Here is a 23,089-nt window from a genome sequence, read left to right on the forward strand (position 1 = left end):
CTAAGGTGTCGATATTTTACTCCAAAATCAACATCTCAATGTCGATTTTTACCTATAAAATTCGACATGTACATGTCGACTATGTGTGCGCGGGATTTAAAAAAAAAATATGAAACAACTAAATTTCGACATTAAGGTGTCGAATATAAGTCCATAAATTCGACACCTTAATTTCGAAATTTAGTATATTTGGACTACTTTGCTAACAGTTAAATTTCGACACTAAGGTGTCGATTTTTTACTAGAAAAATCGACATCTCAATGTCGATTTTTGCCTATAAAATTCGACATGTACATGTCAACTGTGTCTGCACGGGATTTTTTTTTTTTGGAAAAACGATATTCTAGCTAAAAAAACACATAAATGCATATTTTCTTGGGTTTTTCCACCGTAGATTCTTGTATTTTCATGTCTTCTGACTCCATACTTACCATCTTTGCAAGATTTGTTGAGTTTTGATGATTTTGAATGTTTAGGTTTTGTGGGTTTGTAGATGAGGAAGGAGAAAGGTTTTGATGGAGAAGATGAGAGTTGGTCTTGTGGTTTTGTAATAGGGTTTTTTTTTTGTTTTTGAGTTTTTGGTATTGAACATTTTGAATTTTCTATTTTTATTAACAAGTAAGGGTATTATAGTATTTATACATTAAAAAATTTAATTTGGTCTTGCACAAGTGGTTTTAGTCTTGCATATAGCCGCAGCCTAAATATAATTTTTTTTGCACATTACATGTTACTGTAAGGCCACTAAATGCTTAGCATGCATTAAATATGATTTAGAGTTGCAATTAATTAATTTAATAGAGTAGTGTACATATAGATGTGGCTCTGTCCTAATTAAGATAATGCGTATATTTAGGAATGACAGAGTAACTAATTAGAAGCTTAATTAGGTGATATTATCTGTCATTAAGTAGAGTCCAAGCTCGGCCAGCTAACGCGTAGATAATTAACAACAATCAGTGGGGTAGCTTGGTTTGACATTTATGTGTAATATGTTGAAAAATAAGGCACGTACATTGTTTTGTGTGGATTTAATTTGAAATTACTTAAGATTTAAACAATATTCTTTTGTGTGGTTTTCATATCACTATTATGATAATTAACAAATTAAAAATATATAAATCACATGTGTATATTAGAATTTAGGGTTAGGCAATCATCTATGCTACACGGACACGGATACGTGGACACGGCGATACGCGGATACGGACACGGTGATACGGCATTTCCAAAAAATTAGGATACGGACACGCGGGGATACGCGTAAATATAAAAAATATAAGGGTATATTTATAAATAATAAAAATATAGGGGTACATTTATAAATTGTAGAAAATATGTATAAGTCGTCATCGCATAAGAGAACCGCTCGCCCTTGATGCTCGTGTTCTTGGTCGCCGTCGCATGCTAGACTTTTGGAGTTTTGGGTGAACTTACAAAGAAAATAGAGGAAATGTGTATTACAGAGAAAAGAAAACGCGCATTTTTTTTATTAGGGTTATCTCTTAAAACGTCAGAGAAGTGTCCTAACTTTTTTTAAATTGTGGATACTGCCCGACACGGGTGTCCTACTTTTAGCGAAATTACGACACGGCCCGACACGGGTGTCCGAGAAGTGTCTGGGTGTGTCCGGGTGTCCAGGTGTCGGATACGGGGACTCTTCACCTTTTAGAAGTGTCCGTACAGCATAGGCAATCATAGGTCAATTGCCTATCCGATCCAACCAATCAGGATTTATTTGCTGAATATTGAAAATCATTACCGAATTACGAGTCGAATAATAGTTTGGCAATTGAATTGTTCGGGTACCGATAAGTCGGTTGATTAGTATTATCGACCATCTATTTATTGATTTTTTTAATAATAATAATTAATTGTTTCTAAAAGTTTTTTCATAAGATATTCAAAATTTTGGGAATGTCGCAAAAAGCTTAACTTTAAAATTAAGAATTAAGCTTCTACAATAAGTAAATATATAACGAAGAATATGAAATAAGAATTATAAAATCAAACTAATACGTAAAAGTTTAGAAACTTGTGTTTTGAGATTTTGATTTTTGACTTTTTTTTTATATACTATTTTAACATTAAGAAAATAAGAATTATAATTAAATATATTAAAAGAAAAATTAATGCAAAGTCGGTTGGCGATATTACCCAATCAATCGACTTTTGAGTAAACTGAAAACCACCGACCGATGGGTCGGTAACAAATCGATTAATTATCGGTTATCGCACAAAAAAATTAAAGTGGGTCGATTGACCGATAAGACCGACATATGCGCATCCTATTAGAATTTAGAGCTGCCCAGCTTGTACCTTTTGTCGTCTATATATATGGAGTAGTACTACTCAACTTGTCTGAAAGAAAAATTCTAACGAAATTCATACACACATTTGCACTAAATGTCAAAGACAAGTTGAAATTCACAAACTGAACACTCAGTGTATGAACATATATAGAATATGTCAATCTCCTTCGCTGTTATTTTTTGTTTTAATGTTCTTGTGTTTAGAATATCTTTTTGTCTCTGCATGCTGTGTGTGTAAGTGTGTGTGTGTGTGTGAGAGAGAGAGGAGAGAGAGAGAGAGAGTGATGGCTTTCTCTTTTGCTCCGCCACCGACACAACTTCCTCACGTACACCACATGGAATTAGGTACTTGCATTGCCCCACTTTTATTTATATAATCATTTAGTATTCACACATAATTAAAAAAAGAAAAAAAAAAAATCAGCATGCAATAATTAATATATGCAAATAGCTAGACACTAAAACCACTTCTATAAATTTAAAATTTATAGCTTTAATTAATTTCATCCAAAATCCAAATACAAGTACGATTATTTATTACTAATATGTGTTAAATTGGTAATTTATTTTTTTTTTTTTTTTTTTTTTTGTATGAGTAGATAGTGTCACAAAAGTTTAGTAATGCAGTAAATGAAATAATTCCTATTTTTCCTATGCTGCATATGCACCATGGTAATAAAATGGGGTCTTAAATGAAATTAATAAATGGGTTCTTGTATTTATGTCTTTCTGAATGAATGAATATGTTTTTTCTTATACTACATACGAATAAATAAATAGTCTGCAAAACAATGAATATAATTAATATAGTTTGTCATAAACTCGAAATACTTGCATGTGGTGTATATTATCCATCAATGCAAAATATAATTCAGTAATTCAATGAAACCACCATTTTTTTTACATTGAGATCTGATCTCCAACAAATTATAAATAATAATTCCCTGAAAATAAAATATTACAAGGCTCAAGTTTTCACCCACATGCCTCCATTGGCTACTCTAGTGAATAGGAGTGTAAAAACTCGGAAATTGGAACGAAAAAACTTGTTCCAAAATTGGAAAATTTTGAATTGGAATTCAGAATTTTCCAATTTTTGCTCACCTTAAATATAAAATACATAATAATATTGATATTTTAATAGTAATATTCGGAAAAAAAAAACCAGAATTTTTGGAATTATTTTCGGAATTTTAATCGGTTCGAAAATCGAATCTCATATACTTCCCAATTTCAATCCAAATAATTTTGAAAATAAAATCGAAAATCAAAATTTCGGAATCGGATTAAAAAATATTGTTCCAAAATCATAAACTTTTGGATCGGAATAGACGGAATTCGAAAATGAAAATTACGTTCCAATTTTCACCGCTACCAGTGAGAATCCAGAGTCTTCCCCTACTTGCAAGTCCACCAAAACTCCAATGGTCAAAGTCAAACCCCAAGTATTCGAAATTCCGTGCCACCGTTGACTTTCTCATCACAAACCCTAAATAGTATGCCGGATCTACGGCTCCGATCTCCCCCAACTGCATCATTTAATAAAAAACAGAGAGAGAGAGCAGAGAGAGAGAGAGAGAGAGAGAAAACAGAAAGCTCCAATTGAATTGAGCTTACATGGCAGAACCTTCTCATTTTCAGATCTCTGTATGAAAACGAAAACTCCCTCTCTCACTCTTACAAACCCCACATTCAATTCTCTCTCCAACTCCCACCTGTTTTTTCTTCTTCTTGCAGAATTCACTCTTACATGCAACTTTATTACAAACACAGTGATCAAACATTCAAACTTTCATGGAATAATAACACACGTTCAGGTGAAAAAAAATGGAAGAATCACGGAGCACTTTCTTCTTCTCCGCCGCCGCCGTTATCTTCTTCCTCCTCGTCTCATCTCCTCCATTCTCAACTGCACAGCTAGCTCCAACAGAAAACAGAATTCTCTTCCTCGTTCAGCAGTTTCTCGAATACCCACCATCTCTTCAGTCATGGAACAACTGGACAAACTTCTGCTCCACTCCCCCAAACCCTTCTCTTACAATCATCTGCTCCGACAACCACATCACCGAGTTATCCATTGTCGGAAACAAAACCTCCCCTTCCCACATCAACCCGAAACCCTCTGCTTCAAACTTCGCAGTCTCTGATCAAACCCTCTCCGAAAGATTCTCGATGGATTCTTTCTTCACCGTGCTGACCAAACTCTCGAATCTTCAGAAGCTCTCGTTGGTTTCTGTCGGATTGTGGGGGCAGTTGCCGCCGAAGGTTAACCGGTTCCGATCGCTGCAGGTGTTGAACTTGAGCTCGAATTTCATCTATGGTGAAATCCCACATTCTGTTTCGACTTACCAGAGTTTGAAAAGCTTGATCTTGAGCGATAATCTGTTCAACGGGAGCGTTCCGGATCTAAGCGAGTTGTCGTTTCTCGAAGAAGTCGATTTGAGTAGCAATTATTTGGGCCCGGAGTTTCCGTCTCTAGGCGGCAACAGTAATCTCGCCCGTATCTCGCTTGCGAACAACTCTTTCCGATCCGAAATCCCGCTGGATTTGAAGAAGTTGTCGAATGCACTCCAAGTGTTCGATGTTTCGTCTAACAGGCTAGTCGGCCCGGTTCCTTCGTTCTTGTTCTCGATGCCGTTTATCCGATACGTTAGCCTCGCGAAGAATCAGTTCAGTGGGGGTTTCGCGCCGAACGTTTCGTGCGGTGGCGATCTCGCGTTTGTGGACGTTTCGAGTAATCTTTTGATCGGGAAGTTGCCTGCTTGCCTTTCGCCGAACGTGGGGAACAAGACGGTTATTATCATGTGGAATTGTCTGTCGAATACAACCTCGAAGTATCAGAGACCAACTTCTTTCTGTCAGAAAGACGCGTTAGCAGTTAAGCCACCCGCAAGAAGAAACCAGAACGACGGATCGACTCTGAAACTCGGAATCGTACTTGCGATTATAGGCGGTGTTGTGGTTGTTTTAGGCCTATTGGGATTCTTGATTCTTGTTATTTTCAGAAGGGTGCAAAAGAGAAGAGGCAGTGAGTACAAATGCGACAGCTTTGTGTTCGAGAAAAACGCGAATCCGATTCGAGGATCTCCACTTGGAAGTAAAGTTTCTAAATTTTTGTTTTTCTAAGTTTTGTTTTCTTGTCTGAAAATCAAGATGATTTTTTCGGTATTGTTCTGATACGATGTTTCTTAACTAGGGCATGTGCCTCAGCCGATGAGGATGACCTCGATCGGACTGCCACCGTATCACGTGTTCACACTCGAGGAAATGGAAGAAGCAACGGATAACTTCGACGCGTCTAATTTAGTCGGAGAAGGATCGCAGGGTCAGGTAATTGGAAAAAAAAATCCACTTTTGGAACAGTATTTTTCGATTCCGAATTCGGAGTGGAAATCGAATTAAAAACTCCGAATTTCGCCGATTCAAAATTTTACGATTTTAACAATATTTTTCATTCCGATTACATATTTTTTCGAGTTTTTGTTACGGAATTGGATAGATTACGCTTCCCGGTCTGATTTTAATTTCCGAAAATACCAAAAAAAAAATTCGGAATTTACACTTTACACTTACAATATCAATATTATTAATGTAGTATTTTGCATTTTAGGTCACCAAAATATTGGAATTTCCAAATTCCGCCGATTCCGGTCATAAAATTTTCGATTTGAAAATAAGTTTTTTCATTCCAATTTCCTAAATATTGATTTTTCTTAAACATAACTAGAATTAGTTTTCCACTTCCGAAAAAAGTTGGACTTTCTAAATGCTCTGTCCGATTTCCACCTCTAAAAGCAAGTCCTAACATGTGCTTTTTAGTAGCAGAGCAGAGCATACGACTTTGGGGGCCACGGCCCCCCACCAAATGTTCAATATATCAAGTGTGTGTGTGTGTGTGTGTGTGTGTGTGTGTGTGTGTGTGTGTGTGTTGTTTTGATTTGATTAATGATGTCTGAATATAATTTGTACAGCACTACAAAGGATGGCTAAGAGATGGAACAGTGGTCCTAGTAAAATGCCTAAAGCTAAAGCAGAAGCACTCGCCGCAAGCTCTGCAGCAGCACATGGAAGTCGTTTCGAAGCTGAGGCACCGCCACCTAGTCAGCGTAATCGGCCACTGCATCGTCACCTACCAAGACCATCCAAACACCGCCAGCACCGTCTTCATCGTCCTCGAAAACATTTCCAACGGCTCACTTAAAGACCACCTCATCGGTACTTCAAATAAATAAATACCTCTTTCGCCCCTAAAAAAACTCCGTTTTTTTTTTTTTTTTCTCGGGACGAGACTAATTGTTTTGTTTCGTCTGTGTCGGCAGATTGGAGAAAGAGGGAAGTACTGAAATGGCCACAGAGAATGGCAATAACGATGGGAATAGCAAGGGGCATTCAGTACTTACACACGGGTGGTGTTACCGGGAATGACCTCAAAATCGAGAACATTCTTTTGGACGACAGCCTCTCTGCCAAAATTAACAGTTACAACATTAACTTGCCGTCTAAGGTTCGTTTAATTCTTTCGTTTTATAATAACACGATCCTTAAAAAATAATTCATTTAACGTTTCGTTTCTCGATTAATTACAGGTTGGTGCAGAAAGCCCACTTAACGGACAAGATCCCTCAAATCAGACAAGCATGTAAGTATTTTTTTTTTTGCCTACCCTTTTCGATGCTTTTCGTGTATTTTCTCGAATTTTAACCTTTTTACGTTGTCTAACCGGGACTCGGTTAATTCCGTGCAGCGAAAATCCGGAAAAAGAAGATATTTACAGGCTGGGAGTTATTCTGATTGAGGTTATGATTGGTAGACCTGTAAACTCTCAGAGTGAATTAGATGACCTCAAGTTTCAGGTAATTAATTTAAAAAAGAAAAAATTATCGATTTAATTTTACGTGGATCGATGATTATAAGTTATAACGTTTGTTGTTGATTTTGGTGGTGCAGTTTGAGAGGAGCTTAGCGGAATCGCCGTCGAAACTACGAGACTTGATAGATCCGTCCATGCGAGGGACATTTGCTTACGAGTCGTTGAAGACGGTGGTGCAGATAACGATAAACTGCCTGTCGAAGGCGGCGGCGGGGCGGCCGACGGTGGAGGATGTGCTGTGGCATATGCAGTACTCTGTTCAAGTACAAGAAGGGTGGACTAGCAGTGGGAATCTAAGTGGGAATCTTAGTGGAAACCTTAGTAACAAGTTGTAGTGATGCCATATATACATGTATATGTTCATACGTATATGGTGTGAGTTGAAGTATATTACAGGGGGGACATGTGTTATTTGAAATACCTAGTCCAAACAAATCGGTTTACTAATGATTTATTTTTTTTTTTTTTTTTTTTTTTTTTTGTAGTTCGAATTGATTTTTGAGAAAATCGAGTTACTTCAATATATTTAAACAAAATTATATATAAAAAAAAAAAAAAAAGTGTGACAATGAATTCATTGGTGGAATGAACAACGGGCTTAATTCCACTTTGCACCATTTAAATATATTTTTTTGGCATTTTTTTTGTACACTCGAAAAAAAATAATTGTCATTTACACCTTTAAAACACAATAAATCATGCAAAATGCACATTGGATGAAATATTTAAAACTTTGCACTCGGCTTAATTCTACTTTGCACCTTTCAAATTTAATATTTTGGCATTTTACACTATTGAAAAAAATTAATTGCTATTTCTAGTTTGTACCCTCGGAACATAATATATGCAAAATGCACACTGGATGAAATATTTAAAACTTAGTGAAGAAAGTTTTATTTTATTTATTGGTTATTATATAAAAATAAAAATAATAATTTAATTTATTATTTTGCACCTTGAATATAAAACCGATAAATAAAATAACATTTTCCTCATTAAATTTTAAATATTTTAATTCGGGATGCATTGTGAATGAGTTATTATGCTTAGGCGATGCAAAGTGCTATTAATTTTTTTCAAGGGTTCAAAGTGCTAAAATACTATATTTGAAGGGTGCAAAGTGGAATTAATAAGTAAAAACCCTAAATCACAATTTGCATTTTCAAAAAAGGAGCTCCTTTTTTTTGGCCTTCACGTTCAGTTCCCTCTTACAAAGAGTGTTGCTTTCGATTCAACAATGGCGGGGATAGAGGAAGGCAGCCCATGAGGCACCAAATAGCGAAACTAGTGAAAGACGGGCTCTACAAAGAAGCCATTGCCCTGTTCACACACAACCACTCCGCCTCTATTCCTCCTACAAATTTCACTTTTCCTTACATCCTTAAAGCCTGCGCCGAGCTCAAGGCTTTCTCCCATGGCCGAATGCTCCACGCCCATCTCCTCAAATCCGGGTATACCAATAAACACACTACTACGGACCTCACCAACATGTACATGAAACTCGGCTTAGTCGACAGTGCCTCCAAACTGTTCGACGAAATATCTGACCCAAGTGTGTCCATTCTTAACGTTGTCATTTCTGGATTTTCGCAAAGTGGGCTTTTCGAAGAAGGGTTTAGAGTGTTCGAACTTTTTTGCGTTCCTAGTCTCAGGCTTGATTCGGTTACGGTGGCCAGCGTGGTGTCTGCGTGTCGGAATGTGGTGATTGGCATGCTAGTGCATTGTTTGGGTGTAAAGATTGGTGTGGAGAGGGACGATTATGCTGCGACGTCTCTTATGAAGATGTACTTGAATTGCGGGGAGTTGGATTCTGCTGCAACGTTGTTTGGATTGATCGGTAACAAAAATGTGGTCTGCTTCAATGCTTATCTGTCGGGGCTAGCGCAGAATGGGGTTGTTGAAACAGTTTTATGCTCGTTTATTGAAATGAAGAGAATGCTTTATGTGAACCCTGATGTGGTGACAATGATTTCTGTACTATCTGCTTGTGGAAATGGTAACTGTGTGAGATTTGGTAGGCAGGTTCACGGGCTCATTGTGAAATTTGAGTTAGAGGGTGACACTAACGTTGGGACTGGCCTTGTGGATATGTATTCAAAATGCGGTTCTTGGCAATGTGCATATAGCGTGTTTAGAGAAATGGGAAGTAGCAGGAATTTGATAACATGGAATTCAATGATAGCAGGAATGATGTTAAATGATCAGATCGAAAACGCTACCGACCTATTTGCTGAGTTAGACGGTGAAGTAGGGTTGGAAGCTGACTCGGCGACGTGGAATTCCATGGTCAGTGGTTTCTCTCAGCTAGGAAAAGCAGACGAAGCTTTTCTATTCTTCAGGAAGATGCTTTCTTGCGGTGTGATACCAAGTGTGCGATGTGTAACTAGCTTGTTAGCAGCTTGCTCATCTCTATCCGCGCAAAACTATGGCAAGCAGATTCATACATATGTTGCGAGAATGAAGATCATTGATGACGAATTCTTGGCTACTGCAATCATCGACATGTATATGAAGTGTGGGCTACCTTCTTGGGCGTGCAATGTTTTCAATCAGTTTCATATAAAGCCTAATGATCCAGCATTTTGGAATGCCATGATTTCTGGGTATGGAAAGCATGGAATGAGTGAATCTGCTTTTGATATTTTCGGTCAAATGGTCGAGCAAAAAGTTAAGCCAAATTTAGTTACTCTGAGTTGCCTTTTGTCTGTGTGCAGCCACAGTGGCCAAGTTGACAAGGGATTCCAGATTTTCAGACTAGTGACCGTAGGATATGGTTTAAATCCAACTCCGAAGCATATGAATATCTTAATTGATCTCCTTGGTCGTTCAGGCAGGCTAGATGAAGCATTTGAACTGCTTCAAGCAACAGATGAAACATCCACCACTGTTCTCGCTTCTCTGCTTGGTGCTTCCGAGCAATACTCAGATTCGAAACTAGGAGAAGAAATGGTTCGCAGACTTTTAGAATTAGATCCTGAAAACCCGATTCCTTTCGTGGTTTTGTCTAACATATATGCTGGGCAAGAGAAGTGGAAAGATGTGGAGAAGATCAGAAAGTTAATGAACAAGAAGGGCCTGAAAAAAATCCCTGGCTTTAGTTCAATAGGAGTAGCATAAACTACTCCGAGACTACAATCGATGGTTATTCTTTCATTTCAAACGGCTCCAGTTCGCATAAAAGATGGGAGGTTTTATCTTCATAATCTTCAGCGTTAACTTTCTGATACATTACGGATTTGAAATTTCTTGTTCGGCAAATCCAGGGTAATCACTATAGAAGTTGGGCTGATAAAAACAGGGGATCGCATCTAACAGCGTAATTACGCCAACTTCATCATCCTAACTGGGAAGTAAGTGTCTCTGCCATTGGCCGTTTAAGCAATAGCATTGATGAACTCCTAAACACTGAGATCCCTGTAATTAACATGGAGATGGATTATTCGATTTGAGTTGAATTTGACATTGGACACGATTTGGAGATATAAAAGCAGTGCCGGATCAGATAAACGATATGAGTTTACAATCACAAGTACAGTACTCCGAAGCATGTTTTTTTTATATAGCAGCACCTAGAGTCTCTCTGTTGTAACCATTTGAAGATCAACCTTACATCTGAAAGTAATACGATAAAGATTCTTCTTTTTTCTCGATAAATGGTTCGCTGTTATGTTTAGCAACTCATCTTGTACGAATTAGGTTGATGGAAAACACGTTTTTGAGCAAAATGAAAAGCTTATTTATAGCAAACTTGTGGCTTGCCAAATATTTGTTTTGTTCCTCGTTCAGTTGCAGGTATGTACGAGTAAAACAAAAATGATCAGTAAATGGAGTAGTGCATTTAGCAAGTCCCTTTCTCGAGAAGTATGAATAAATTAACCGATAAAAAAGGGTGAATGAACGTAAGTACATGGATTACTTATTTACAGTATCACTCTCCTAAACCTAAAAGAAGAAAATGACATTGAGTTGGGATCCATGGAATCGACTCTTGGGATCGGAACGCAAATTCATCAAAAAAGAAAAAAAAAAAAGAATTTGAACTCAAATTCCAAAATTCATGACTTCTATCTGTTCACCTTCATCAGCCAAGGACATAGTCAATGGAAGAAACTGTGTCAAGTTCTTCTTCTGTTGCGGATTTCCCGACTGAGGAAATTTATTCAAAAAACTCGGATGAAAATTCAGACCCGTGTTTCTTTCTTGAACAATATTAGTCCCAACAATCGACGTGATTGCAGCAGCTAAAGCTGATCGAAAATTCGGATCACGCGTTATTGCAGCGATTTTCGGATCATTTTCCGTCTGTTTTTGAGAAATCTGAAAGTTGTTATACAAAGAAGGTTGATAATTTACGCCCGGGAATTTGCTTTCCCAGCCTATACTGTTGGTATCGAAAGACGAAAAGTTGAGCGACGTCGGAGAAGAAGAAGAAGAAGAGTGTGCAAATGATCTCGACGAGAATTTGTTGTTATTTTGTGGAGATGGGGTCGTGTGATTCGGTGCGGTGAGGTCTAATACGACGGTAGGGTGTGATTGTGAAGAAGAGATTGTGGCTTTCGGGAAATGGGATATGTTGAGGTTCGCGTAATTCGATGAAGTACTACTGCTGAAGTTGAACCCTAGAAGATTATTGTTAGGGCTGGTGGAGGAGGTGGCTGAGGCACCACTGTGGCTTGGCGGCGAAGTGGAGGAGCCACATTTGAGCATGGCGGCAGCTGCTGTGGTGGCGGAGGCCATGGTAATGGCCGAAGGCGGAAGTGGGTGGTTGTGTGTTCCTTCGTAGGTGGTCGTAAGAATGCTCATGTCATCTACACATCTCTGAACCTGAAAATCGAAAAAAAAAATGAGGCAACTAATAAGGAATGTGTCAAAGTCGAAAAAAAATTATATTAAATGATTAGAAATCGACAAACCTGTTTTCGAACGGGGCACGACGAGGAGACCGTGCAACGGTAATAAGCACGAGGGCAAGGATTCCCTTTCGATATTTTCTGTCCGTATTTCCTCCATTGACATCCATCATTCATCTAATCAACATAAATAAACTCCACATAATTCAGAAACATGAAATCGTGTATATTCTAATTTATAATAAAAAAATAAAAAAAGTGTAAGCATTTTTTCGATCGATCACTAACCGTTTGAGTGTTGCAGAGAGCTCGGACAGAAACCCTAGGTTTCTTCAAAGGAATGTGCTGCAAAATCTCATCATCTCCACTTCTAGAATTTTTCGGGATTTTATCAGACGCACGTGCGCTGTCGTTTACGTCTTCCTTGGATTCATCGGAGCTATTTTCAGGTACGACAAGATTCTTTGACAGGTCAGTAGAATCGTTATCCGAATGGAATTTCGAGTGTAGCCCTAGTTCAAGCCCGTCCGAAACTTTATTATTTTCATTACGATTAATTATACTACCCTTTTTCTCGATATCCCTCTTCGTAAAATCACCCGAAAACGATCTTCCCAGGCTTAAAGAAACCATATCAGATTCATCATCATTATCGGATGCAACAACGGCGGGAGGAGATAAATTTCTCAATTTTTTCGGCACGTCGTGATTCTCTTGGATTAGACCGTTGAATTTCGTTTTCAACGAATCGTAATCTTTCATTATGTGGGATAATGTTTTTTTCAGTCTTCCGTTTTCTTCTCTGACTCGATCCATCTTCGCTTTCGCTGTTTTCAGATTGTCCTCTCGCTGCATGATCAGTAGTAATTAAAACATGTTATTTTTCGTAAAATTATCGAGATAAAACACGAAAAGAATCGACGTATATAATTAAAATAGCTGATCCGGTGAGCGCAAGAATACATGTTGATTACTAAAATAACTGCGAATAGTCAAATTAACGAACGATCGATCGAAAACTATAATGAATTAGTTACCTCCTTCATTTGTTCGTCGTCGACACGATCGGCTGAAAACATATTCGACCTTGTTTCTTCCTTGACAACATTAATCATGTTTTTTTTTTCTAAAATTATTACAAAAAATTGTCCGAAAATTGCTTTATCTGAAAATAATTAAGCTAAGGTTTGATTTGCTACGATGTTTTTATAGACAATCTATCAACTTCCAGGTTTTGACTTTCCAATAATAATAATAATAAAATAAATAAAAAAAAAAAAAAAAAAAGTAAACGAAGATGCACGTTACGAAGAAAGATGATAAATCCATTGAGCTTACCATTTCCATGTTACACACAGCGAAAAAGTCAACTGTCAAGAGAGTCAACTCTACCTCTTCCCTACATCTATATTAATAATAATAATTCACTCCCAAATTAAATGTTTTATTTTTTCTTTGTCAACTTATGAAAGTTTCTTTTTAGAATTAATTATTAGACTGTGTTATTATTATATTGTTATATTATCTTGTTAATGATGTAACGTTTGATAATTAATTAATTCAGGGGGTGGGGCTTCAACTTTTGAACAAAAAGACTAAATTAATGAGTCCGCCCGCCACCGAGTCCGAGTTTATAGATTCGTACGGGCGGTGGTGGTACAACTTTGAATCCTTTGCCTCTCTTTTTTTTTTTCCAGTCTTATGTTCATATTTTCAGCATTTATTTCACATGAAAATTGAAATCTTCATAGTATTTTGCATAAATTACAATCACCCCCTGAGGTAAGGTGTATTTACAAATTAACCCCTTGCAATTTGTAGATTTCTTACATTAACACCCTTTTGTAGGGGTGGATATAAGAAATTTATAAACTGCAGGGGGCTGGATGTAATTTATCAAAAGGCAGGGGTTCTTTTTGGTAATTACACATTACCTCAGGGAGGTGGTTGTAATTTACCTTTTTTTAAAGGGCAAATGGCAAAAAGGCCCATCACATGGGACTTTGGTGCACAAAAAAAACAGGCTCTCAATTAAGCCCATCCCCATGTCTTTAGTCTAAAATACCCTCAATAATATAATTCTTATCAATTCCACCCATTATGATCTAACTTCTTTAATATTACACATTGACCCCGGATTTAAACAAATATATCACATTAACCCCCAAAATTTTTTTTTTCAGAAAATAATTTTTTTTCTGAAATGTCCAGATTCCGGCGCAGACCGCCGGTCTCCGGCGTTCACTTTTTTTTTTTTTTTTTTCGAAAACTTTTTTTTTTCCTGAAATTTTTTCCGGTCGGTCAACCACCGTTGACCGCCGGTCTCTGGCGTTGACTTTTTTTTTTTTTTTTGATTTTTTTTTTAGAAGAAAAAAATATTTTAATTAATATTACTGTTTTAGCTACTAAATTACTGTCTCAGACAGTAATATTACTGTTTGGGACAGTAATATTATGAATATTATTTTTTTCGAACAGTAATATTATGAATATTATTTTTCCGAACAGTAATATTATTGTCTAAGACAGTTAAATTACTGTTGAAGACAGTAATCTAGCATCTAAGGCAATACTATTAATTAAAATATTTTTTTTTAAGAAAAAAAATGAAAAAAAGCCAATTAACAGTTAAATTACTGTCTCCGACAGTTAAATAACTGCTGGAGACAGTAATTTAGCAAACGAATACAGTAATATTAATTAAAAATATTCTTTTAAGAATAAAAAAGTCAATTAACAGTTAAATCACTGTCTCCAACAGTTAAATAACTGCTGGAGACAGTAATTTAGCAACGAATACAGTAAATATTAATTACAATATTTTTGAAGAAAAAAAAAAGTCAATTAACAGCTAAATTACTGTCTCCGGCAGTTAAATAACTGCAGGAGACAGTAATTTAGCAGCCAAGACAGTAATATTAATTAAAAAAAATTAAGAAAAAACAAAATTATAAAAAAAAAAAAAAAAAAGTCAACCCCGGAATCTGGCCGGAAAAAAAACATTTCAGAAAAAAAAATATTTTCTGAAAAAAAAAAATTTGGGGGGTTAATGTAATATATTTGTTTAAATCCGGGGTCAATGTGTAATATTAAGGAAGTTAGAGCACAATTGGTGGAATTGATAAGAATTAGGGTTAAAATTGGGGTCAAAATTGAAATTTGGGTTAAAATTGGTTAATTGATGAAATTAGGCTAAATTGGGGTGTAAATCATGAAATTGGAGTTGAATTGGGTTTCAATGAATTGGGGGTAATTTTGGTATATATAAAGGGATTTTCCTTATTTGCAAATAAGTTTGAATGGGATGGATTTATTTGAAAGACAAAAAAGTTGGATGTCCCTCTTTTAATTAAGTACCCTTGTCATGGGCCTATTTGCCATTACCCCTTTTTTAAATAAAAAAATTTCATATTAACTTGATTTTATGTATATACTAAATAGTATATAGTACATCGATTTAAGTAAATTGATTGGAAACAAGCTCTTTATTTATAACTAAAAATATCATATATCTATACATATATAAATATATATATATATATATATATATATATATATATATATATATATATATATATATATATATATATATATATATATATATATTACTGTGCTGCCATCAAGGACCCAAAACTGCTCCAATTAATTAAAGGTACAAAATTTGACATATTTAGTAAACAATTTGTCACACCTCGAATTACTAAACAAACATTACTTTCAATCTTTAACGACCTTCCGATATAATAACATACATATTAAATCCTACATATTGTAAATCGGTTCGTTAAATACAACAAACCATTCGTTCGTCCTACCTTCACGACAACCCTGCATTTAAATATAAATAAATATTCTCAGTAATACGGCTAAACAGAAAAAAAATCCAGAGATCGAAAACATGGCTATGTGAATACGTCCAACAAGAAAAGTCCGATAATTTGGCCAATCATATACTTAATTTCCAACTTGCCGCACTTCTTAAGCATGATCATAATTTTCCCACATCATATATTTTTTTTTTTTCGAGTTTAATATACAAAAAAAAAAAAAAAAAAAAAAGTCAATAAGAATCAACAACTCATAAATCGAGTAAATACGTAGGATGACAGCTTAAACAAATAATGTCCCATTTGCAATTTTATTATAATTAAACTCCGCGCTTTCCCCACGAAGAACTCGATTAATAATATTGAAACAAAATCCAGTGGGATTCTTTAATAAACAAAACAACAACTAGCTGTTAACATATTGAAACAGGTCAATCGATGCTGATTCAAGTACGAGACTAGCCTATTTTTATTTAATTTTTTAATGCTAGCTCGATTTATTTAAGACTAGATTGACTTGAGCATATATAAATTCAGGAAGCTAATGTGATTGGATTGGTTTCGTAAGTTGTTAGTTACTTATATATATTGCATGAAGGTCAATCGATTATTCTATACATCAACCTGGATACGAGTCTATTATATATTCACGCACAACATGTGTTATAACTAATACCACCAGCTAATTTCTCGTAAGTCAACCGAAATATTTAATAGGGGGCTAATTAATCCAATAACATGTCATAGATTAATCGCCCGAAACAAATTTAAATAAAAAGGTTGTCTGGTCCTAAAAAGGCATCATCGAACTAAATGTTTCTTTGTCTCGTCAGATTCCCGTGGGGTTTACTTAAAGCACGTTCGTAATTTGACGAGATTAAATGTTTCGTTGTGCAAAGGCCATTCAAGAAACTAGGTAACATGGTTATTCAGATTCGACTACCGTTAATTACTTAAGTCAACTTCGGTGGAAAAGTCAACCTAAATGACAATTTTTATCAATAGATTCTAACCTGCTCCGGTGGAAAAATACTTATTATAAATAAAACGACTACATAAACAACGAGAAAATATAAGTTTTCGTGACGATGTAACGACAGTCATGAAAAAGGACGGCTACTGACTTGTATGTAGCTTTAATTATTCAAAACAATGACGACGTTATTAAATTATATACTTTGAAAATAAATTAATAACAAGTCTTCAAATATTTCCACTAGTCCGAAGACAATTCTTTAAATACGAAGTCAAGGTAATGGTAAACATGTCATAAAACCAGCTCAAGCAGAACACGGCATTATAATAGCATAAAATCGTTGTACGACACTATCTTTTCTTATTCGAGTAATTTATTTTCTTTTTTCAGTTTCGTGCTCTAACGAGTGATTAAATACTCGACCCGGTACAGAATCATGTAACATTACATTAGATATTTTTTTCTTGAATATGAATTATGCTTCATTGGGTCAATCAAGTTTACGACTGATGCCCAGCTAAAATATTATGTTACTTATTGTCAGATTAAAACCCGATGGAAGAGTAATCAAGTATATAATTCTTTAGATTTTAGAGAGAGAGAGTAGTAACAATCGAAACAAAAAAAGAGCTCGATTAAAAAGATTAGGCACAATATTCAGCATTATAAAGAAAATGAATCAAGAAAACATATTAGCGTTTACTTACCAAGCAAAATTGATAGTGAACCGTTACACTATCTGCTCCATTCGTAGTCGACGGTACCGGATCTAGGATTGGCGCTGTTTACACGATTTGAATCTTCAGGCTTTATCGAGTTTGCAAAAGTATGCCAGCCCAATAGGTACGGTATAACAAACTGCAAAGAGAGGACGGTGCAAGTTAGCAAACTGCTTATAAGCGTGTTCGGTTCTGGTTCTTGAAGTAAAAACACAATCAAGATTCAAAAAAGTAAATTAAAGATAGCAACAAAACATACTGTAAAGGTAATTGCTATTGATTGAATTGAATTGAATTGATAGAGTAGCAGCTTACGTTAAACGACGAAACGAGAACAGCAAACTCTGCCTTTGTGACGGGGATATAAATGTTCTCGTCCACATTCGTGAGCTTGTTTTGAACACCTTTTATTTATCCAGTAATCGAAAATTAAAATAAAAGGATAAGATGTAATCAAAGTGCCGTTATCAGAATTTTGAGAGGAATTAGGGCATACTGAGATTGAAGAAATGGCCAGAACCATCGGGCAAGGGCTCCGCTTTCAACACTTTCCTCACTTTACCTTCATCACTACACGAGTCAAATAAAATTACGAGAAGGTATAAATAGGTTGTAATAACTACGTACATCACACGATATGGGAAAAAAAATATATGCAAGCTCTTTTATATTTTTGACAGTGAACAGATAAAATCGAAAACGTATCAAGGATCACCCCAAATGGAAATGGCCATCAGATAATTTGGTATCAATCGAAAAACGAATATAAATACATGGGTTCGAATACAGGTTCTCGCTAAACCAGATGTGAACTCGTAAATTTGCTGAAGCAGGCAATTTCGATTCAGTCTATTGAAAAAATTCTCGGGAAATCGATATTACCTTCTTCCTTTATTAGGATCATGAAAAAATTCACAAGAATCTCTTGCTCCGAGGCTCATTATATTTCCGATTTCAGTCACTGACAATGAGAACACCTGGAGATTTGGGACAAAATCAATTAAAATCTTTAAAATGGAAGATTCCATGTGAAGCCCATCGACATGCTTACAGCCGATTCCTAATATCAGTATGGGTCGATTATATACGTTCTTCCTGAAACGATTTAATTCTGAATAAGCCATTTACTAAATTTAACATCCTATACTCCTAACCTTTTCATCGGGGAAAATCGATGAAATTGGATCGAGAGGGTGCAAATAACATGATCGTTACATTGCATTATGTTCACATCGAGTCAAAAATCAATGGAAAATACATGTGCCACACTCGCATTTGTTTACCTGTTTCCTACTCCAATCGTATTGACGAACACCAGATGCAGGAGCAAACTGGAGTAACACAAAGCCCTCCTTCGACAGCTTAAACGCCCCAGACTGTTCCATCGACAAAAGATGATAGTAAAAACATAATAAAGAAATTCCACTATTCCAAGAACGAGAAGAGTACGATGGGAATAAAAACTAAGAGGCATTAGGATTGTTCTAGAGATATACATCCAAAGGGAAGAACTCTGGTGGGCGAGGCTCCACAGTAAGAGCAGCTTTCCCTTTATATATCGAGTACCCCACGTAAACTCTTGGTGGCAACTGCCCTGTTATACGAATAATTCGAGATTAGAAATCCTTCGTGTATTCACCACCGCAACACTAACTCTCGAGGAAATGGACTTTGTTTTCACTTGGAAAATCTAGTGAAACTACCAAGAGAAACCCTAAAAAAGGGAACCTAAAATTGCGAGCAGGAACCCTAATAACAACCAAAACAATACACAAGCAGAGTACTTCAATAAGAAACCGGAACACTATCGCACAACGTCAATGGGTAAAAACGTGTCTAATAAAGCAAATAATTAACATTAAAACACATTGAAAATTGACATGAAATTTAACATCAAAAAACCACTAATTGCAAAACCCATGTGCGAAAATTACATCTTGAACAAAAAAAAAAATTAAAGAGGAGATGGGTTTTCACTGACCAGGCTGAGAGGGGAAAGGGGAATCATAAGAAGGAGGAGCCTTTTGTTGCTGGTGATTTTGTTCTTGAGGTGTCATGTACTGAGATTTTACATTAAAGGAGATGCTTCTAGATTGATTCACACGTGGCGCTGTGACAAAGGCTGCATCTTTTCTTCTGGAGAAAAAGATAGAGGTGGGTACGGCGGAGCTACACGAGGAGGAGGATAGTTTCAGTGGATTTATGGCTGAAACTCCGCCGCCTGCCACCGGGGTTGTTGCACACAGGTTAGCGATGTTCGCCATTGTTGGACTTCTCTTTTGGGGAAGAGGGTTTATCAGAGGGTTTTGGTACAAGGCTTTCTGGGATAATCAATTTAATTCATTATTTACTTTAAGAAAATGATTAAAAAATAAATGTTTATTTTCACTGTTGAATTACCGTTACCGTTAGTTAAATCTGTTAAAAGGGGTGAAGAAAATAAACGGCGCCCTCCATTTTTACCGTCAAATACTGACCACACATTTCGTTCTTGATCATCTTTCTCCTCAGTACCCTCTCTCTGCTGCTATCTTTCACACCATCCATGGAGTTCAAGAAATCTTCTCTCTCTACATATACATTTTCACCTCAGTAATAATTAAAAAAATAGAAAATAAAGAATGTGTACTGTGTGGTCATCATCGTTAGGGTTGAAGGTCCATCAATGGAGGCACAGTAACAAAAATCTCCGGTATTGGATATTATTACCACATCCCAAGAAAAATTTGAGCTTTGTCTCTTCCCCAATCACCTCTTCAACAAGTAACGATAGTTCTTCATCTTTCAAACAACCCCATGTAAGTTTTCAGACAAACTGAGTGTATGCAAGAATTTTTATTTTTCTTGTTTTTTTCTTGAAAATCTGATGTCGTTTTATTTGATGGCTTTTGTCGTTTCAGTTGGGGTATGATCCTTCTGAAGACCTATTTGGACTTTCTGCTGATCCACAACCGAGGTAGTTTTTTTCGAATTCTTGGTTTTGTTTTTTTTTTTGCATTTTTATGATTCTCTATGTTTATTTTGCATGCTTCACTTTTGTAAATAATATTGTAAGAACCTGCAAAAAATTCTTGAGAGGGATAGATGTATCGATTTTCTTGAAAATTTCGATCCCGACAAAATGTTGTTGCTGATTCTTGATTTGTAATGTAGGAAGGTTGCTTCCGCTGCATCGAGGCCAAGATCGTGGTTCGGTCCAAACGGTCTGTATATACGAGAATTACCGTGCCCGAGTTGCAGGGGACGAGGCTATACACAATGTCCAGAATGTGGAATCGAAAGGTCCAGACCAGATTGCTCACTGTGTAATGGGAAGGTAATTTAGTGTGTCGGTTTTTTTTTTTTCATACTTGTGTAATAATTCAAGAATTGTGAGAAATTATCTATTTCGCTTACAATTAATTGTTTGTGCAATCGTTGATTTTGTTAATCGATTTGTAACAGGGTATAGTCACCTGCAATCAGTGTGTGGGAGATTGTGTTATCTGGGAGGAATCAATTGACGAACAACCATGGGAGAAAGCCCGTTCAGTGTAAATATCTTTCGTAAATCTCTCTTCTTTGGTATTTTTATACGATACTAATGAATGAACAAGCAACTAACCATATTCAATTTAGAAGCATAATGTGCATGCAAGATTGGTATAATTTAGTCGAAACTCCATTCTTGATTATGCTCCATTTCTTAACATCTGCACGGTAGCATCAATTTCGCGTTTTTTTATTTCCGTAGATGGTTGAATAATAATATTCATACACGTGAATAATTTCTAGTTCTCCGCTAAAAGTTACGGAAGATGACGAAGTTGACAAGTTGGATATAAAGCTTGACGTGAGGAGAAAAACCAAACGCGTTTATCGATCCTCTGCTTCTGAAGTTAATTTGAAGATCAGCAGATCATTAAAAGTTAGTCAAACTCTGTATTAATTTCCTTATCGTACAATATCTCTCACTTTGCAAGGGCTATTATAATCTTCGAATTTTCCGTTTTATTTATTTATTTATTTATTTTTAATATTTCCGTTCGTTATAATCCATTTGGACAGGTCACGAATTTAATTTTGTTTGTCCAGTTGGATGTTTGCAGAGCCTAAATGCCAGAACTGGAATAATTAGTAACAGGATGAAGATAATCCATCGAGATCCTACGCTCCATGCACAAAGAGTTGCTGCGATTAAGGTTAATTATGATGAGTTTGCGTTATAAATTTTTTTTTTTTTAAATCGTTATAAATGCATAATTAATTACATTGGATATTTTTTCTTAAGCAGAAAACTAAAGGGACTGCTGCTGCAAGAAAGCATGCTTCTGAGTCTATGAAGAACTACTTTTCCGACCCTGAAAATCGACACAAGAGAAGCATTTCAATGAAAGGTTCGTTTTTTACTTAAATCGTCTAAAGTGATGGTAACTTGTTACTACGTTTTCGCTTTTCAAAAGTTAATCCAAAATTTCGAAATTCGTTTTGGCAGGGATAAAATTTTACTGCAGAAACTGTGGAGGGGAGGGTCACAGGATAAATTACTGTCCGGAAGTTGAGGTAAACGTCGGTGACAGAAGATTTAAATGTCGATTGTGTGGCGAAAAAGGGCACAACAGAAGAACATGTCCAATATCGAAAAAGCCGAACGAAAAACGGAGCGTAGTTCGTCGGACAAATCACTGCAAGATATGTGGTTTGACTGGTCATAACCGAAGAACGTGTCCTCAACTAACCCAAGTACAATCAGCTGCTAATGTTAATGCTAATGCTAATGCTGAAGGACAATTTGTCGAGAAAATAAAGTACACGTGCGGTCTTTGCGGAGAGAAAGGGCACAACAGAAGAACTTGTCCGCATAAAAAATGACGACTCGAGTACCGACTTTTCCTACCAATTAACATTGAGGAAAATCTTGAAGATTACTTGGCATCTGATTTTCGTGTTCAAATGTTATAATTATTGTTCTAATGTGGTACTCTCTCTGTTTCAATATAACTGTCTTTTAAGATTTCGCCACTATGTAAGATACGTAAATATGACTAAATTATCCTTCCGACTAATTTAATACGTTGTCTTGGAAGAACAAGAAAACTAGTTTATTACCACTTGTGAGAATTAATGTCTGATAAAATTTGAGATTAATGCTATCCTTGAGTCGGGATTTCGCGCAAGCAAAGGTTTTTTACACTTCAAACCTAAAAGTCGAAGCTTCTACGCCGGAAAACCCCTCCTGGTGTTGCGGGGACGACAGCTGACCGAGATTTCAGCGAAGTTGGAGACCGACTCGGGGGGAAATCAGGCTGACATCACGCCTATGTCATTAAACCGGCACACATATATCAATCATGCTTGCTTTTTCTTTTTTCCTTTTTCAAGGTGACAATTAAGAGAAAATGGTAAACAAACAAATAATTAAAATAAAAATATGTTAATCAATTAAAAAATATGTAAAAAGAAAAAAACATATACAAAGTAATCCTAAAATATGAAACATGTGGATATGATGCCATTCCTAGCTTCTTGCCGCAAATTCTCTTGGTATCATTCGC

The 23,089-nt window shown here is 36.1% G+C and overlaps 5 protein-coding genes across 6 annotated transcripts; 3 read left to right on the plus strand and 2 right to left on the minus strand.

The window, feature by feature from the left end:
* Positions 1–2,364: 2,364 nt before the first annotated feature.
* Positions 2,365–7,637, plus strand: LOC105967620 (Leucine-rich repeat protein kinase family protein). Of its 2 annotated transcripts, none has more exons than XM_012992228.2 (7): positions 2,365–5,410; positions 5,510–5,643; positions 6,285–6,528; positions 6,633–6,817; positions 6,900–6,952; positions 7,058–7,166; positions 7,261–7,637. In XM_012992228.2, exons 1-7 carry the CDS (start codon positions 4,141–4,143, stop codon positions 7,516–7,518), a joined length of 2,253 nt encoding a protein of 750 aa, XP_012847682.2. In that variant the 5' UTR covers positions 2,365–4,140; the 3' UTR covers positions 7,519–7,637. The 2 variants fall into 2 exon arrangements, with proteins under 2 accessions (XP_012847682.2, XP_088682243.1); XM_088826117.1 differs by having other exon boundaries at positions 3,841–5,410; positions 7,037–7,166.
* Positions 7,638–8,345: 708 nt separating this feature from the next.
* LOC105967663 (Pentatricopeptide repeat (PPR) superfamily protein) lies at positions 8,346–10,930 on the plus strand. The gene has a single exon (XM_012992279.2). The coding sequence runs from the start codon at positions 8,447–8,449 to the stop codon at positions 10,298–10,300; it is 1,854 nt and encodes a 617-aa protein (XP_012847733.2). The 5' UTR covers positions 8,346–8,446; the 3' UTR covers positions 10,301–10,930.
* A 90-nt stretch (positions 10,931–11,020) lies between these two features.
* On the minus strand, positions 11,021–13,252 carry LOC105967664 (WRKY transcription factor 72A). Its single transcript, XM_088826600.1, has 4 exons — positions 13,071–13,252; positions 12,322–12,882; positions 12,097–12,210; positions 11,021–12,007 (listed from the first exon to the last, which is right to left on the minus strand). The coding sequence occupies exons 1-4, from the start codon at positions 13,146–13,148 to the stop codon at positions 11,225–11,227; spliced, it is 1,536 nt and encodes a 511-aa protein (XP_088682726.1). The 5' UTR covers positions 13,149–13,252; the 3' UTR covers positions 11,021–11,224.
* A 2,405-nt stretch (positions 13,253–15,657) lies between these two features.
* On the minus strand, positions 15,658–19,819 carry LOC105967671 (single-stranded DNA-binding protein WHY1, chloroplastic). The gene is made up of 8 exons (XM_012992289.2): positions 19,537–19,819; positions 19,052–19,149; positions 18,839–18,931; positions 18,438–18,532; positions 18,052–18,125; positions 17,871–17,959; positions 17,544–17,694; positions 15,658–15,861 (listed from the first exon to the last, which is right to left on the minus strand). Exons 1-7 carry the CDS (start codon positions 19,817–19,819, stop codon positions 17,572–17,574), a joined length of 855 nt encoding a protein of 284 aa, XP_012847743.1. The 3' UTR covers positions 15,658–15,861; positions 17,544–17,571.
* A 66-nt stretch (positions 19,820–19,885) lies between these two features.
* On the plus strand, positions 19,886–22,605 carry LOC105967676 (zinc knuckle (CCHC-type) family protein). The gene is made up of 8 exons (XM_012992293.2): positions 19,886–20,353; positions 20,456–20,511; positions 20,709–20,871; positions 21,000–21,088; positions 21,330–21,462; positions 21,644–21,736; positions 21,829–21,931; positions 22,030–22,605. Exons 1-8 carry the CDS (start codon positions 20,177–20,179, stop codon positions 22,404–22,406), a joined length of 1,191 nt encoding a protein of 396 aa, XP_012847747.2. The 5' UTR covers positions 19,886–20,176; the 3' UTR covers positions 22,407–22,605.
* Positions 22,606–23,089: the final 484 nt, after the last annotated feature.

The sequence above is a fragment of the Erythranthe guttata genome, chromosome 12 (assembly GCF_056151865.1).
Source record: "Erythranthe guttata isolate IM_541 chromosome 12, IM_541, whole genome shotgun sequence".
Lineage (NCBI taxonomy): Eukaryota > Viridiplantae > Streptophyta > Magnoliopsida > Lamiales > Phrymaceae > Erythranthe > Erythranthe guttata.